This window comes from Juglans regia, chromosome 2, assembly GCF_001411555.2.
Source record: "Juglans regia cultivar Chandler chromosome 2, Walnut 2.0, whole genome shotgun sequence".
Lineage (NCBI taxonomy): Eukaryota > Viridiplantae > Streptophyta > Magnoliopsida > Fagales > Juglandaceae > Juglans > Juglans regia.
The window spans coordinates 31,279,245-31,295,584 of NC_049902.1; the positions used below are offsets into that span (position 1 = coordinate 31,279,245).

General features: G+C 34.2%; 2 protein-coding genes across 3 annotated transcripts; one reads left to right on the forward strand and one right to left on the reverse strand.

Annotated features, from left to right (window-relative positions):
* Positions 1–6,275: 6,275 nt before the first annotated feature.
* On the forward strand, positions 6,276–7,107 carry LOC109014524 (protein LURP-one-related 4-like). The gene is made up of 3 exons (XM_018997023.1): positions 6,276–6,509; positions 6,611–6,832; positions 6,963–7,107. Exons 1-3 carry the CDS (start codon positions 6,276–6,278, stop codon positions 7,095–7,097), a joined length of 591 nt encoding a protein of 196 aa, XP_018852568.1. The 3' UTR covers positions 7,098–7,107.
* A 3,442-nt stretch (positions 7,108–10,549) lies between these two features.
* Positions 10,550–16,062, reverse strand: LOC109014445 (myosin-11-like). 2 transcript variants are annotated; one of them, XM_018996914.2, is made up of 9 exons: positions 15,608–16,062; positions 15,001–15,201; positions 14,768–14,890; positions 14,581–14,618; positions 14,377–14,485; positions 11,902–14,094; positions 11,542–11,673; positions 11,044–11,183; positions 10,550–10,911 (listed from the first exon to the last, which is right to left on the reverse strand). In XM_018996914.2, the coding sequence occupies exons 1-9, from the start codon at positions 15,683–15,685 to the stop codon at positions 10,677–10,679; spliced, it is 3,249 nt and encodes a 1,082-aa protein (XP_018852459.1). In that variant the 5' UTR covers positions 15,686–16,062; the 3' UTR covers positions 10,550–10,676. The 2 variants fall into 2 exon arrangements, with proteins under 2 accessions (XP_018852459.1, XP_018852458.1); XM_018996913.2 differs by having other exon boundaries at positions 10,551–10,911; positions 11,542–11,679.
* Between the last annotated feature and the right edge of the window lie 278 nt (positions 16,063–16,340).

A 16,340-nucleotide genomic window follows, 5' to 3' on the forward strand; every position in this document is an offset into this window, starting at 1 on the left:
TTAATGCCTATGCTGCTTTGCTGGGGCATGATACTAATAATTTTGCTGAGGTGCTAGGTCTTTTGTATGGTCTTAGATAGGCACAAAGGTTGGGTTTTAATCGGATAGTGCTGGAATTGGATTCGATGATTGTGGTCAATTGGATTAGAGAAACTCGTTGCAATCTTTGGTACTTGGAGAACTATTGGGATGAAATCATGGCGATTCTTTCTCAGATGGTTTTTTGTGTGCTTCATATTTATTGTACGTCAAGGGAATAGTCTGGCGGACCACTTAGCACGATTGGGCGTAGATGGGAACACATGTTCGTGGGATTGCATAAGGGAGGTGCCAAGGGAGGTGATCGAGATGTTTGTTGAGGATGGACAAGTTGGGTTTGCCTTTTCTTAGATTTTTAAGTTGTCTTGTTATAGGCTGGGTTCTTATTCGTTGGTTTTAGGCATGTTTTGGCTTGGCCAATGGTCTGTAATGGTATTCTTTCATCAAAAGTGAAGGTTTTTTTTTTAATAAAGAGGCTTCATAGGTAATAAAAAAAAAAAAAAATTATCTTTGAGATGAACAATGACTAGATAAGTAATCCCAACCACTAGCAAAAGCACTAATAATTAGAACTAGATCACCACAAAAGCAGGGTTACAAGATCACGTACTGATCCATACTCCTACTACTACTAGTCTAGATCAGCCTTGATGCCAAAATCTCGAGCTAAGCATCCATTTGGCTTATGCATATCATATATTTAGTTAACTATGAACGATACTTATCTAAATTTGAAGAGCTATTATTCACTCTACAAAATATATTTTAATCATTATTTATCTCTCCTCCCACTCTCTCTCACAATCATGATTTCCTCTTCTCTCTCATTCAACAACACAATAAACATTCATCTGCACATTCATTTTATTATTATAATATATTATTTTTTTTCATTTTATTATATTTGTAATATAATATATAAAAATATATATATTTTATTATTACATTTGTATTATTAATGTCGAATGTATGTAGTGGATGCTAATTACAAAATATATATATAAAACATTGATTTTAGAAAAAAATTAATAATAATAATAAAATATTTTATTATTATTTTGTCTCAAATATACATAAGCCAATGTGAAAGTTTTGCTTCATGAATGGCAAAATATAAGACATGCAAAAGAGGTGATTTTGCATATACATAGATCAATGCTAATGCTCTAATGATATTGAAAAGGTCAGTCTGATCATGAAGAGAATCGTAGATGTATTATTATGTCAATTACAGCTATTATTTATACCAGCCTCCTATATAAATATAGTTTTTATATATATATATGTGTGTGTGTATACACGTACGTGTGTAACAATATATAACAGCACATGATCATGCAAGAATAAATTCTCGTATTTATTCTTTATCATGTTATGTTTTCTTCTTCTTCTTCCTATTGTTTGTTTTTTGGCAGGAAAGGAAAATTCTAATTAAACACATCAAACATGATGAGTAAGCTTCTAGTACGGTGGTTGCTTAATGTTATGATCTACTCTTGTGTCGTGATGCATGGTTACTTAATTATGTTTCTTTTTTAGTCCCTAATATTATTTAATACGTTAGCTATCCAAAGAGTAAATTCATAAACTGACATAACTTGATGAGATACGTCCGATTATAAAATTATTTTTATTATAAATTAGATCTAAATTAAATATCACATATATGAAATTATATCAATTTATGAATTTTATTTTTATAAAATCTTTTTGCAGCTATATCGATCACTCCTCGTATTAGTTTTGCTGAATTATTCATATCTAGATTGATGAATTCATTAATATGCATCGATCTAATTATTGTTGGATATTTGATTATGCATTTGTTCAAAGACAGTACTCAACAAACTCTAGATTCCTTATAAGCTTCTGAATAATGTTAAATATGTTAACATGAGACTCAACGCCAAATTAGCTCAGCCTTAATGATGATCAGTACTTGGTAACAATTTTTAATAGCCTTGTGCCACTGTATTAATTAGATTACTTTGTATGAATTTTATTTGTTAAATTTTACATGATTAATTAGTGTAATTATGAGAAGGATCAGCTCAAAAACCAAATTCACCTACTTCAACTTAACACTAATTTAAATATTGAAGCGCTACCAATTAACCTACTCCTACATAGATTAAAACCACACCAAACATGAGCTTAGATCACCTACATATAAATACATATATCATGCATATATAACATCATCAATCTGAACTAACACCAATATTTTGTGAAGGAATAACATCAAATATTCTTTGATCTCGCGGCCTCTTCTATATATGTTTTTTTTCTTTATTTGGAAGGATCGGAGGACGGAATCTATTGCGTTTATTGAAGGTCTTAGTTATGGCAGAAGAAAATTATAATTCCAAAGACATTATCAATAAAATAAAATCAACAATTGCAAGTGAAAACCAAACTAACCCAACTACATTTTAATCAAACTTTTTTAAAATCTGTGGAATATCATTGTATTTATTCAATGTGCAATTCTACATCCCTCAACTCCCATGCGCACTAAATAATCTGTCGGGGAATTATATTGTCTATAGACATAATAAATAGAGTAGTTCAAGCCCGACAAAAGCTAGCTAGGCTAAAAAGAGAGGAGCCACCTCGTCTCCCCGCCAAATCTTGTGTATCGAGAGGACTGATCACGATTCGGCCTTTTTCTCCCCTTCTATTTAGTTAAATTAATATGTACGGATTTTGGGACGTACGTACGTACCAACTTGTAATTAATCCAATGAGTGAAGCACCGCCAGATTCATTAATTTAATGGTCATTGCTATGAGTACCGAATTCGAGACTCATTTTGTATTTTGAATAGGATTTTTATTTTTTTATGTATTTTTTTAATCATCATAAATATTTAAAAAAAAAATAAAAAAATTACAACATCATTAAAAAATATTTTTTTAATCATTCAGTAAAAAAAAAAAAAAAAAACATTCGGGACACACTCCCAAAACATTTCCCTTAATTTAAAGAAGTTAGCAGCTAGCCACCCTAAGTACTTTCTGTCATTGATCTTTTATTTACTATTTTTTTTTTACCCAAATAATTAATATGAAATAATTGTTTAGGCCAAAAAAAAAAAAAACCCCGAGGTCAACTTTATTGTAGCCACCAAACCATTGGAAATATATATTCATATAATGCACATGATCAACTCCCGGCCGATCGAGGTCTTAATTATAGTTTAATATATTAGACGGCTTCTCGCAATACTACGTAGTACAAAGAAAGTACGCAAGCATCCTCGCAATATAGCTAGCTAGCTAGCTACTAGCTAGGGCTTGTTTGGCTGCATGATCGATTACCCAATTGGCTGCCCATCGAGTACTATATATATATAATTAGTCGTTCGAAAATATTATTTATCGTCTTTTTAATTATTATTCTTTGACATTAAATTACATAATTGATAATAATTGAAAAATAATAAATTATTTTAAATTATTTAATATTAAGAGATATTCATGATCATAAAATTAGAAGGATTGAAACCCATTGATTCTTTAATTAATTTGTTTTAAGTTTTTGGATTGCGCTTTATCTCATGATTATGTTATTCATGATGATCTCATTGAAAGACTTGGTATATGATCTGCATCATGTTAATCCTCCCAAGAGAAAAATAATTGTTAATTTACCATTGTAATAATTGTCACTCGATCGGATCATTCAAATCCTATCCGCAGAAACTTGGAACAATTTTATATAAAGTACTCTTTGTGCTACAAACGAAAGCAACCCCATGTATATCCTTTCTTCATCTTGCAGCTACGTACCGTGGTGGATCAATCCATGCCTTTTTTTTTTTTTTTTTTTGTTAATAATAAAAGATCATCAAATAAATAGTACTTTCCACTGTACCTTTGCTAGTTTTGGGTCGATAAATACATTCATTCATGTAGAGGTTTTAATATATTGGTACGTACGTACCGTGGAAGTGCATGATCGAATTCACTTTTTTGTATGTGGGATTACACATCAGATGCAAGCTGAAGGCTAATTAATTAATTAATTAAGAACCTGATTTAATGCGAGAAATGTAGGCATGCATGTCAATATTTCCACTAGCTAATAAGATCATCATCAGTACTTTAATACAATAGTGCTTGTTTAATTAATTGGTTGCATCATGATAAGTAGCCAATTGGCTTCCAAGTACATGCATCATGTTCCTATGAGAAAGTAATTTGGATTCAAGCAACAATTTATTTATATATATATATAATATTTTTTATATATTTCGTTGGAACTGACCTAATTAAATATATATAAGTTTATTTTGTTTAAGTTCTTAATAGTATGCCGGAAGCTCATGTGTCCCAACGTGTTATATTAATAATGGAGTTTTAAAGTGCTTTCGATCGAGATGTTAATGATCTTCCTAGCCATGCCAATATATATATATATATATATATATATATATATATATATATATTGATAATTTAGCATTGTAAAGGCCACTTATTCGAATCCCCATCAGTAGCAACTTAAATTGGAACAATTTTTTACTTTTTGATCATGTGCCACATGATGATCGATGAAACGATAGCAACCCCATGCATATAAATTATCCTAATTTCTCCTTTAATTAGTAGCTGCGGCCACCGCGGTGGATGAATGCTTGTTTTCTTCTTAATAATAAAAGCTCATGTTTTAGGATCAGCTTCCTTTTACAGATCATCAAGAAAAAGTCCCCACTTTTCTAATTTTTTTTATTATTTTGGGTCAATGAATATATATATATTTACATATAACTAGGTTTTAATAGGCGGTGGACCTGCATCATCTACTACTACTATATACTACACTTTATTGTACGTGGGATTACACGATCAGATGCAGGTGGGCTATTTAAGAATTCATCCGATTGTTCACTTACGTATAAATAATAAATGAAATATTTCCACAAGTTATGCCTGCTGTTTGTGTCATTTTCTCCCCTTTAGTTTTTTTGCAATACATATCAGCTTAATTAGCTTAGTCAGCCTTACTTATAAAACTAAAAAAATGCACAAGATTCCCTTAAAGTTGTTACCAAATTCTCGAATGCATATATCTGTGGACTTCCCTGTCTCTATACAGCTAATCTGGAATATTAGTACAGAGCAATATTATTATTAAACGAGGGGCCTGTTTTTGTTGCTGCAATAAGTGTAATGTCTTTACAAAAAGGCTAGAGAATACACACCTAATTAATTTGATTTGGTGGTTTACTTCAACCAAGACAAAATGAATAGACAGATAAGGGTCATGAGTGCTCAAATTTATAAGCAAAATAGGCAGTCATTTGGAGTAAATATGGTCCGAATGAACAGGTAGATCAGGAATGTGTGTTTACGTTTTAGATCTGCACACAATAGGTCTGTTATCTTGTTTCTTGCTTGGATCGTAGTTTTTGAATCCCGGGTTGTTTATAGTACTGCTAGAGAAAACAATTGCAGCAAACTAGCTGATCCTTTCAAACACTTGTGGCTAAATCCTGCATGTAATGCATGCAAGCTGACTTAGATCAGCTAGTTTGGAGGCCGGCAGCTAGCAATTGGGAATTGAATGATCGGATATTAAACATATAAATATTGCAGTTGATTTGATAAGGTGTAAGGCACTTAATTAGAATATCATGTATTGGCAAGGTTTGGAAGGCGTGCCACATGAATCTGATCTATTAATTATGTTAAGCTTCAGATGGCTAAGGTTAGGTGCTTCCTTTGTCCTTAATTGATCAGCTAGCTCCCAAAGGAATTTAATAAATAAATAAAACTGAGTATTATTCACAACAGTGTACGAAAAAAGAACAGAATAGAAAATGTGGGGCTGCATCTTAATTCTATTATATGTTACGCACCTTTTTTGGGATGAATAAGAGGGTGGCCTTTTAGAAAATAAAATGGACGTACTTAAAGAGACGTACCCAAAACTCCTTAATTTCCAGTTGACCTAGTTCTCTTCATCACTTCCTGCCATCTCAGATTACAGAAAACGAAGTGCTATTCCATTGAGTTAAATCCTATCCCTGTTTGGGTTAATATGTGACTCCAGTATGGTCAAGTACTTACAAAGGTATATATAATATATATATATATATATATAGACATGAGACCTGACGTCTGCAGTAGTACTACACTGCCCTAAAATCTCAACTATATATATATATATATATGTAAACAAGCATTCACACATGCCAAACCAGCTTTCCAAAGCCTTTTCCTACTCAAATTTCAATGGCTAAGGTGTATCCTCAAGTACCTAGGAGCTTTTCTCCCTACCTCATGACCTCAAAGAGAGAAACATTTACCGTATGGATGAAATCGCTTTTGTATCAGACAAATGGTTGTACTGTCTACAACACGAATGGTGATATCGTTTATCGTGTTGACAACTATGACAAAAAAGGTAGCAATGAAGTTCATCTCATGGATTTCCGAGGCCAAGTGCTCTCTACTATAAGACGAAAGGTAATTATTTCTGGGATTTTCAATTGCTCTCCGGTCTGTCAAGGCGGAAATCTAATGACTTGCACTGACTTTGGTTTCTGACGTTTGATGTTATTATGCAGAAATTACTTGCTTTCGGAGGTTGGGATGGGTATAGATGCAGTGGTTCTAATACAAACGAAGAACAGCCATGGTTTCAAGTTAAAAAATGCAACAGAATGCTAATGGGAGACTTGGCTTGTCAAGTTTCTGTGGGCTATGAAAAGTACAGGATAGTTAGATTAATGGCTGCTGGCAAAGGAGCTTTTAGAATAGTAAATAATGAGGGAGATATTGTTGCAGAGGTCGGTACAGCGCTTTCTTTCCTTAGATATCACGATTCCTTTTGGGACGTTGTTTCAACAAAATGATGATGAATTCAATTAATTCATAGATATGCTAAAGAACTAGTTGTTGTTTCTTTTATTTTTGCAGGCAAAACCAAAGCAGACATCTTCAGGAGTACTGTTGGGAGAAAATGTTTTAACTTTGGTGGTGGAGCCTCACATGGATCATTCCCTAATCATGGCTCTAGTGATTGTGTATGGACTCCTTCGTCGTAGAATGTAAAACAATCTTATAAATTTCTAACCACAAATTTGTAAAGGCAGCTTATACCTGATCATCTTTTTGGGCTTCTGATTGATCAGTTCTTTTTTTTCCCTTCTTTGGTTTGAGTTTTCTGTAAGTTTCGTTTCCATTCAATTTTGTTTGTACGTAGATGTGGGAAAGAGAGAGTAGACATGTACGTAGTAGAGCAAAAGATCGAAGCACGTACGCTCCTCATCATGTACTCGTTCTTAATTTATATTTAAATTATATATTGCCTCCTAATTCTCTCAGAATATATATATTGCTGTCGATTTTTAGCGCGATTTGCAAAAACTGGACGGTAACGATTGTAATTGTATTGACACCACAGGCAAAAAATCAGTACTCAGATTTTATCACATGCAGAGAAATTAAATAACTAGTCAACGTCGTTGTAATTGGATTCACTTTAACTCATTATAAAGGGTAAAAATTTCTACCTTCCAAACATCCTAATATCAGAATAAAACTGATTTGATTTGTAATTTGGTTTGTGATGTAGGAACGATAAAGAAAAAAAATAAAATAAAAAGTGGCCTGCAGATTCAATCGCACACACGATACAAAATTTACGAAATTTTATGAAATTCAGTACTAACATGTGGACTACACCCAAGAAATTAATTGCACAAGAATCTATTTTAGATAATAAGCAAATATAATATGATGGCCATATAAGATAATCATGATACAATATATAGTAAATCCTAATCGTCGGTCAGGTCGGATCGGGTCAAAATCTTATTGGATCATATCATCAAATTGAAACGTACGTTACAAATACAACCAAACTGATCTACACATAGATCAAGCCCAACACAATGAACACATTATAGGAAAACAGTACTCATTGCACAAAACTAAAAAAAAAAAAAAAGTACAAAGATCAAGCAATTTTGACCTAATCTTGTTAAGATCCCTCAAACAGGCGTGCTTTATTGAAATAATTTAGATATAAATTATTCATGTCAACATGTAGTACTACTCCTGCTTACAAATCATGCGTCAAAGAAAATTTGAAGAAAAATATATAAAAAATGGCCTCCAAGCAATGATCCAAGGCTGCCACCTATTAGCTTGCTGATCATGTTCTTCATAATGTATATATATAGTTGCACGTCGATTTGGAGTATTTCCAATATATAAAGTAGAAGTCAAACATGTATGCCGGCAATAATATATATATATATATATATATATATATACACCTCATCATGAACATATACTCCATTATCCATTAATTATCCCATTACGTACCATCTACACGTCTTAAATGTGATCTATCGGATCAGCCTGGCCCATCTAGTTTTTCATAAAAATACTCGATCCATATTCTGCATGAATCCGTTATTTTATATATTTCTATATTTTTCCTCCGAATTTCTTGGTTTATGATGTTAAGGAATAATCTCATATTGATTATGGATAAGGTCTTGAATATGTTTATAAATAATGAGCAATCTTTTTTTGTAGAACCGGTTTTATGAGATGAGTTAGACCCATTAATTTCTTCATGGTATTAGAGTCTGTCACAGGACGAATAGGAGCACACACTACTTATCCCGTGACAAGGAAAAAAAAATACTGGCCTACATGTGAGGAGGGTGTTAAGGAATAATTTCACATTGATTGTGGACAAAGTCTTAGACATGTTTATAAATAATGAACAATCATCTCTTATAAAACCAGTTTTATAAGATGAGTTAGGCCCATTAATTTCTTCAGATAATATAGCTAATTTCTAGAACATTATTTTTTATTTATTTTTTTAAAAAATGAATCATGCATGCATAATACAAGAAATTTATATATCATGCATAGACGATCGAGATAATGATGACGATGATGTTATACAGTGCATGCGCATGCACTTAATAATTAATTTCCCATATATTGTTGTTTACGTACGGATCAGTGAGCGCGCAAATCGTTTTTAGAAGTTATCATCACGTGGATCGATCAGCTTGAAAAGTTTGGAAATTAAGAAAATTAAAAAGACGTTCCGCTAGTGCTATAAAGCCCATGTATAGTCGTCGCCCGAAATCTTGTGGCCAGCTTTCTGTGTGCTTACTAAATTGGAAAATGAATTGTAGAGTTCTCGGGGAAGTGATCTGATACACTCTTTATAAAAAGAGCTTTGCTACACAACTCCCACCACACTCCACACTCCACACTTTTTTAAATTTTTTAAATTTTTAATATTTTTTTTAAATTTTTTTTTGAGTTTATTCTTTTTAAATTATTTCAAATTTTTTATTCATTATTCATATAATAAATATTTAATAAAAGAAAAAAATAATAAAAATTAAAAATAATATAGAGTGTGGAGGTTGTGTGAATAGTAGGAGGTTGAGTAGATTTTTTGTTATAAAAATAGGTAAGTTTGAAAACTACGGGAAAAATTTTATTTTTTAATATTTGACGGCTACATTTTTTTAAAAAGAAATGTGATAAATTTACATATCTTACAACTATAATATTCAAACTTACACTACTAAATAATATGTCACAACAACTATAATTAATAAAATCAGCTCCATGCATGCATGCACATTTTCTGCACATGACCGATATCATGTACCGTTTTCATCGAATATAATTAAAGCCTCGTTCAGATATTAAGATGAGATAAGATGATATAATAAATTTATGAATAATAGTGAAATAATTTAAGTTAAGATATTTTATGAAATTTTAAAAAATGAGAAAGAAAAAGTTAAATAAAAATATTATAGAATTAAAATATTGTTAAAATAAAAAAACTTTTAATATTTTTTTGTTTGGAGATTTGAAAAAATAGAATTGTTTTTTGAGTTTTGTTTGTAAGTTTAGAAAAGTTGTAATAATTAGATAAAAAAATTAAAAATTTGAAATTGAAAAGTGTTTGTGTTTGTGGTATTTGGATGTATTCCGTGAGATGAAATGAGACGGAATGAAACAAAACATCTTGCAATCCAAATGGGGCCTTTATTAATTAGCAAATTAACTAAATATGGATATAGCCCTTACAAGTGCATATTCATTCGATCGTTAATTAAGCTTCTTAAAAGATGATCATCTGAGCATAGATTATATAGAATATAATTAAGAACATGGATTATGTCATGATCATGAGTTCCTTACCGGCCGCTAGATCATATGAATTCGATAATTAATACAATGGAAAATGCTAAAGAAAAGAAATATATATATATATATATATAATTCTCCTACCTTGCAAGAAAGACCAGTTCTTTTGTATTTTTTCAACCACCAAATATGAAAAAAATATTAAAAAAAAAGGTAGCATATATTACAAAAGGTACACCGAACCACGGTCCACAGCTACAAAACCTTAAAAAAAAAAAAAAAAAAAAGACACAAAAAGGTATGTAACGTATAACTTTTTTTTTTTTTTTGAATTATTTATATATATATTTTTTTTACTTTTGAGAAGATTTACATATTAAATTATGCACTCGATCTGATGAAATTGCACATCCGAATTTCCCAAGATGCTTAATTCAACTGTGTTTCGTATTTAATTTATATTCCATAAATTCGGGAATAAATAAATAATTAAATCTTCTTAGCATTCTTGAGGTTACGTACTTTCATTACAAGCTTTTGTCTTTCACCTTCTACCTCTGCAAACTTGAGACTTATTTCTGAATATCTCTCTTGCATCTCCTTTAGGTCAGTTTCCATTGATCTGTTCCTCTCCTTTAATGACCCCAATTCGGCGATTAAATCGTCATCAAGGTTTCCTTTACTGGAGGCTTTGATCAGTTCTTTCTGTGAAGTTTCATAATTGCTGCATAGAAACGTTGAATAGACATATATATTAATAGCTTGCAATTCAAAAGAAAGAGAAGTTATAATCACCGTAATTATCCAAGAAACCAATGGCAACTAGTAGTAGTACGGTTCCATTTTCAAGTCAGACCTCTGATTTAGTGACAATGCGTTCTCATTCTCTCCAGGCCGAGGGCATGCTGTAATGCTCAAAGGGTCGGTTGCAGTAGTCCTTGCTTCTTGATCAGGTACACCACTGTTTGAAACATTGTTGCTAGTGTCTTTGCTTGCCTGTAAAATGAGATAATTCATTTAACGAGATTTCGACTTATAGCCTAGTTCAATTGAATGGCAACAATCTAATCTGGTTAATTTAGCAGTCAATCTTGATAGAGAAATTGGAGCGAAACAAAGCAGAACACTGACTCAAAAAACAAAATAATAAAAGTACACTGAATTTTAATAAAAAAAAAGAAAAAAAGAACAGCACTATGTACAGGTTTTAGCAAACCCTCATCAGCCCTCCAACCATGACAAGGAAATAAGGCAGGTCAAGCAGGTACTTTTTATCATTAGCTAATGCGCGCATTGAAATAACATAAGCATCATCTTATATATGATGTATTACATGAAGTACACTGTCACAAACCTTTTGAAATGGAATGGCCTGATTGAGTTCTTCCACCTTGCTCTCTAAATCTTCAATTTTATTTTGAAGATCCCTTTCCTTCTCCAAAAATGAATTTGTTGAGGTTTCCAAGGCAGTTTCCTTGAGCTTTATCTGTCCCTGCCAGAAAACAAAAATCATTATAGATACAAAAAATCTTTGTAGGAGTACCAATTTATGCATTAACAACAGTAAATATTACTATGTAACTACACACAGGAAACTGTCATCACTAGCAAAACTTTTGGCATTGGCCATAGTCATCCAGATTACATCACTTATGCATAAGAATATACTTTAAAAAAATCATGATTTGATCTACTCCTTGGAGTTGTAATTTACCTCAAGCAGTTTTATTTTCTCCCTCAGACTTGCAACTTCTTTCAAACCGTGGGGAGCTGTAGTTGGTTTTTGGTTTTTCAGAGTGGTTTGGGTTCCATCAGAAACCAACTGCCCATAACTATCCTTGAGCTTCTTCTCTATACTGGTCAATTCGTCAACCTTCTTCCTTGCGTCATTTTCTAATTCCAAGATCTGGTTCCTGAGGTTTTCTTTCTCAAACTCATCCTCAAACAAGGAATGTTTTAAATTATTACACTGAGATCTAACTGTTTCCATCTCCAATTGTAAGAAACCAACTATTGCCTCCTTCTCATCCTTGAGATGCCTAATTCTACTGAGCTCCTTCAGTGACTTCTCTGCTTCCTTCTTCAGCAACGCAATTGTGCTCACCAGTTCAATTCTTTCCTCATTTCCCCTTCGAACCAGCATCTCAGATTCCTTAATTGATATCTTCATTTGTTCCAATTCTGCTCGACAATTTTCTTGCTGTTCTGCACGTTCAGAAAGGCTTATATGTTCTTTCATGAGCCTTTTAATCTCAGCTTTGAGAACTTCAATCTCCTTGGAGAAAGCCCTGCTAACTTCTTCACCATGCTGCTTCTGATATTCCAGCTGCTTGGACTTGTAATCAATTTCCACCAACATCTGCTCTATCTGATATTGCTTCATATCTATTTGGTTGGAAAGCTCGTGCATTCTTGCCTCATAGTCATCCCTCATCGACTGGAGCTCTTCTTTGACTTTCTGGAGCATTTCTTCTAGTTGACTTTTCTGCCAACGGAGTTCATTAGCTTCCTTCAATGCTTTCGCAGCCACCTTCTCATTTGCATCAAATGTAGAAAACATTTGCACTGAGAGCCTTCTAAACTCATCCTGAAGCCTCTCAGCTGTACTAGCACTTTTCCATCTTGTCTTCCGCAAGGCTTCCTCTGCTCGGATGGCTCTTTGCTCCTGCTCAACTTTGGCACGTGTCACAGCTTCCAGATCACCTTCAAATCCTTGAGCCTGCTTCTCCAATTCTTCTTCCAACCTTTTGATATGGGTTTCAAGTTCCCTCATGGTAGCCAAAGAACCTGACAATTCTTTTGACTGCTTCTTGAGTTCATTTTCCAAGCTATCTATATGGGCTTCTAGTTCAGTTAGGTCAGGAGGGGTGGAACATTCATATTGTATCTTCAGTTGTTCTTGCAGTTGACTTTGCTCCAGTTTATATGACATGTCATGGTTTTCCTGCTTCAATATCTCGTAGTCAAGTTCAAGCTGCTCCATCTGCATCTCTAGCTCATCTTTATCTCTCCTATAAATCTCTATTTCACCATTGAGGTCTATGATCTTTTGCTCCAGCAAGCATGTTTCTTTGGCATCACTGTGCTCCTTAACGAGCTCTTCCAGTGCTTTCTGCTCTTCATCTTCATCTGTCTCACATTTTAAGAGGGTTCCCCTCAAATATTCAGCATTCTCACTGGATCCTATTTTGCTGTAAAGATCAGATATTTCCGTGTTCTTTGTTGTCAACATTTCTTCTAGGTCCCTTACAGCAAGAATCAACTCAGTGTTAGATTCCTGAGTTTTCTGCAATTGTAACCGAAGATTAGCATTCAGGTCCTTCTCATAGATCAATTCTTGTCCGAGTTCTTCAACAAGAGCACACAGATCCCCACCTTCTGACTGCAACTTGTTTTTGAATTTTGTCTCATCCATACGTTTATGGAAGGCCTTGAGTTTCTCGCATTCTGATTCGAGTGCATCTTTCTCCTCTTTCAAGCTTACAATCTCTCTCAAAAGATCCTGCCCCCTTTTGCTCTCTTTTACAATTTGCTTTCGAAGGGTCTGCAATTCTAAGTCTGACACATCTGCCTGCCTAGCCAACGCAACCAGCTCAGCCTTGAGCTTTTCAATTTCAATATCTGAGGCCTGCTGAGATCTCTCTCTTTGAAGGGCACTATGAGAACTATGAGTCGACTCATCTGTACTTATGCCATGATCAGAACTGCCTGACCACTCCTCGTATACTGTCATAGAGGCATTTGCTGCTTGTTCCTGATGCATGGTATTACTTCTCAGTCCAAGTTCTCTTGGGGTATTAAGTCCAGAGCTACTCTCAGAACCTGATAATGTAATGTCAGATCCAATAGACGCTCTATGGTTACCATTCAATTCAGAATTGTGGGTAGTTTTATTGGTTGGCCCATCCTGGAGAACAGCAGGGAAAAAAGAAACATGATGACATTAAATCAAACCATATAAACAAATAAAAAAACAACTCTAAAATAAGAAGAAAAAAATGCCATGCTCATATCTGTTTGCATATTTGAGCTAAACTGTGCAAGCATGAAGCAAGTTTTGGCACCATTACTCCCCCACCCCTCCCTCTCCATTCCCCCTTTTTGAGGGGACAAAAAAATTATATGACAAAATATATAGGCGGTATGCAGGCAAGCCAAATTTGTTTGGCTGGATGTAATGAAACCTTACTTCAGTAGGATGGCTTGCAATGATTTCATCAACATCATCATTGCTCAAGAATGTCTTCAAGCACTTATCCTCGGATGTTATGTTCAACTCTTCACATTGTTCCACTTCCCTGCAAAAGTCATTCAATAAGGCCAGACTCACAATTATAAGTTATAAAAAGGAAAGTGCACAATCCTCAGGAGAATAAACCATGGTTATTTATACCTTTGATCGGCATCTGCCTGCAGCCTCTGAATCAAAACCTGTTGAAAACCAGAAGCAAGAGTTCACTTTAATACGCAAGCAATCCTTAATAATCATGGGAGCAAGCAGAGAGGTCTATGAAGGATATCCTGGTATTGTTATGGGCAACAGATAATAACATGAGGGGGGACAGAAGGAGAGTACTAACATGCAAAACCGCATTCGAGTTTGAATTCTTAAGGGGAAGAGAGACAGACAAAGGTTTGGTCGCCTCAGCATAGTCAGCAAAATCAATAGAAATTTCCCCAATTGTACCTGGTTTTGAGGATCCCTGCACAAACTCACCGAACGAAAGTCACATACTGACCTCCCACAATGACACAGCCAGCTCACATTAAAAAACCATCTTAAAATTCAACAACTGCAGTTAATGTTTCATACAGTTGAGACAAGGAAGTAGTAGATCCTCCCAATGATCTTCCCAGTCCTCGGTTCCCGATTAAATCTCACCGTCTGGTAGACCGGTTTTTCCCAACAACAGGTTTCGTTTCGAACTGTAGCTTTCTCTGATTTGGCCGTCGGCTTTCCCACATCCGCAGGAATCAGAGATACCGTCAACGCATCCGCACTAAACTGCGACACCTGAAATCACAAGCCACACTCTCTTACTTTTACTGATTCCCAATCACATTGACCACAACAGCGTCATTCACATTCACGGTCAGTCACATTCCACTGTTTGACACCCAATAAACCAAGGATGGTTAAAGAACCATACTTCTGATTCTTCCATTTTTTTTCCCGAAAATTCGAAACCTCAATTGAAATGATTCGAATAGTCTGTGTCGAGCTCATTTCATTTTTCATTTTTCATTTTCTGTTCCTACATTTTCTCGGCAACCAAGCAGAAGAAAACTCAACTCATATCCGCCAATATTTAACAAAAATCCGATACTTCAACAAAATCAAAACTATTTGGACCGTAACTTTGATACTGGAAACCCAAAAAAAATATTATTTTAAAGAAAACAGAATGTAATAGACTCACCTGCGTTGCATGGAACTGCAATTTGAACACAGCTTTGACTTTGTTCTTGTCGCTCCTCCACCTCGCCGACTTGAACATCCTCTCTCTCCCAGCTGCACGTCTTACTAACAATATCCAAGCTCCGCCGGAGGTCCGCCAAGCTTTAACCGGAAACCTCCGCACTCACTGGAGTCCCGGCGAATTCCACCAGAACATCACCATGCCAGTGAGCACCGATTCAATGCGAGCCAAAACAATGAAGCTCTGCAACCTTGGAACATAGGGAAGAGACAGCACAGAGAGAGGGAGAGTAGGGAGCGAATTGACAGAGTAGGATCAAATGCGAGTTCTTCGGGCAAAGAGCCGAAGCGTAAGAGTGAAGAGATTGAACAGAGGATATTAAAAAAAAAAAAAACAGATCTGTGAGACACAAGAGAGAGAGACAGGCAGACAGAGGAAGCAGCTCTCTCTGTTCTTTTTTCTAACAGTTTCATTTACTGGCGCCTTGGTCTTTGGTTTTCTTTAATGAAATATAATTTTAAAAAAATCAATGGGAAGCTTCTCTCTGAGATTAATTTATTGATTAATTAATTAAGCGAAATAAAAAATAAATTAGGTGAAACATTATTTAAATATATATTTAATTTTTAATATATAAGTATGTAGTGCATTGGGTCAAAGGGAACAGTAATTATGATTTTATTCATTTGGACATACATACCCTTGTACTTTATTATATGTATTATTGTTCGAA

What these genes read in the sequence shown, in the direction of transcription:
- LOC109014524 (XM_018997023.1), top strand. Translation starts at nt 6,276, where the DNA reads ATGGCTAAGGTGTATCCTCAAGTACCTAGGAGCTTTTCTCCCTACCTC. An exon ending in TCTCTACTATAAGACGAAAG is followed by an intron (nt 6,510 to 6,610) that starts GTAATTATTTCT and finishes GTTATTATGCAG; the next exon opens with AAATTACTTGCTTTCGGAGG. An exon ending in AGGGAGATATTGTTGCAGAG is followed by an intron (nt 6,833 to 6,962) that starts GTCGGTACAGCG and finishes TTATTTTTGCAG; the next exon opens with GCAAAACCAAAGCAGACATC.
- LOC109014445 (XM_018996913.2), bottom strand. Translation starts at nt 15,685, where the DNA reads ATGTTCAAGTCGGCGAGGTGGAGGAGCGACAAGAACAAAGTCAAAGCT. An exon ending in TGCAGTTCCATGCAACGCAG is followed by an intron (nt 15,202 to 15,607) that starts GTGAGTCTATTA and finishes TTGTGATTTCAG; the next exon opens with GTGTCGCAGTTTAGTGCGGA. An exon ending in GCATTGTCACTAAATCAGAG is followed by an intron (nt 10,912 to 11,043) that starts GTCTGACTTGAA and finishes GTTTCTATGCAG; the next exon opens with CAATTATGAAACTTCACAGA.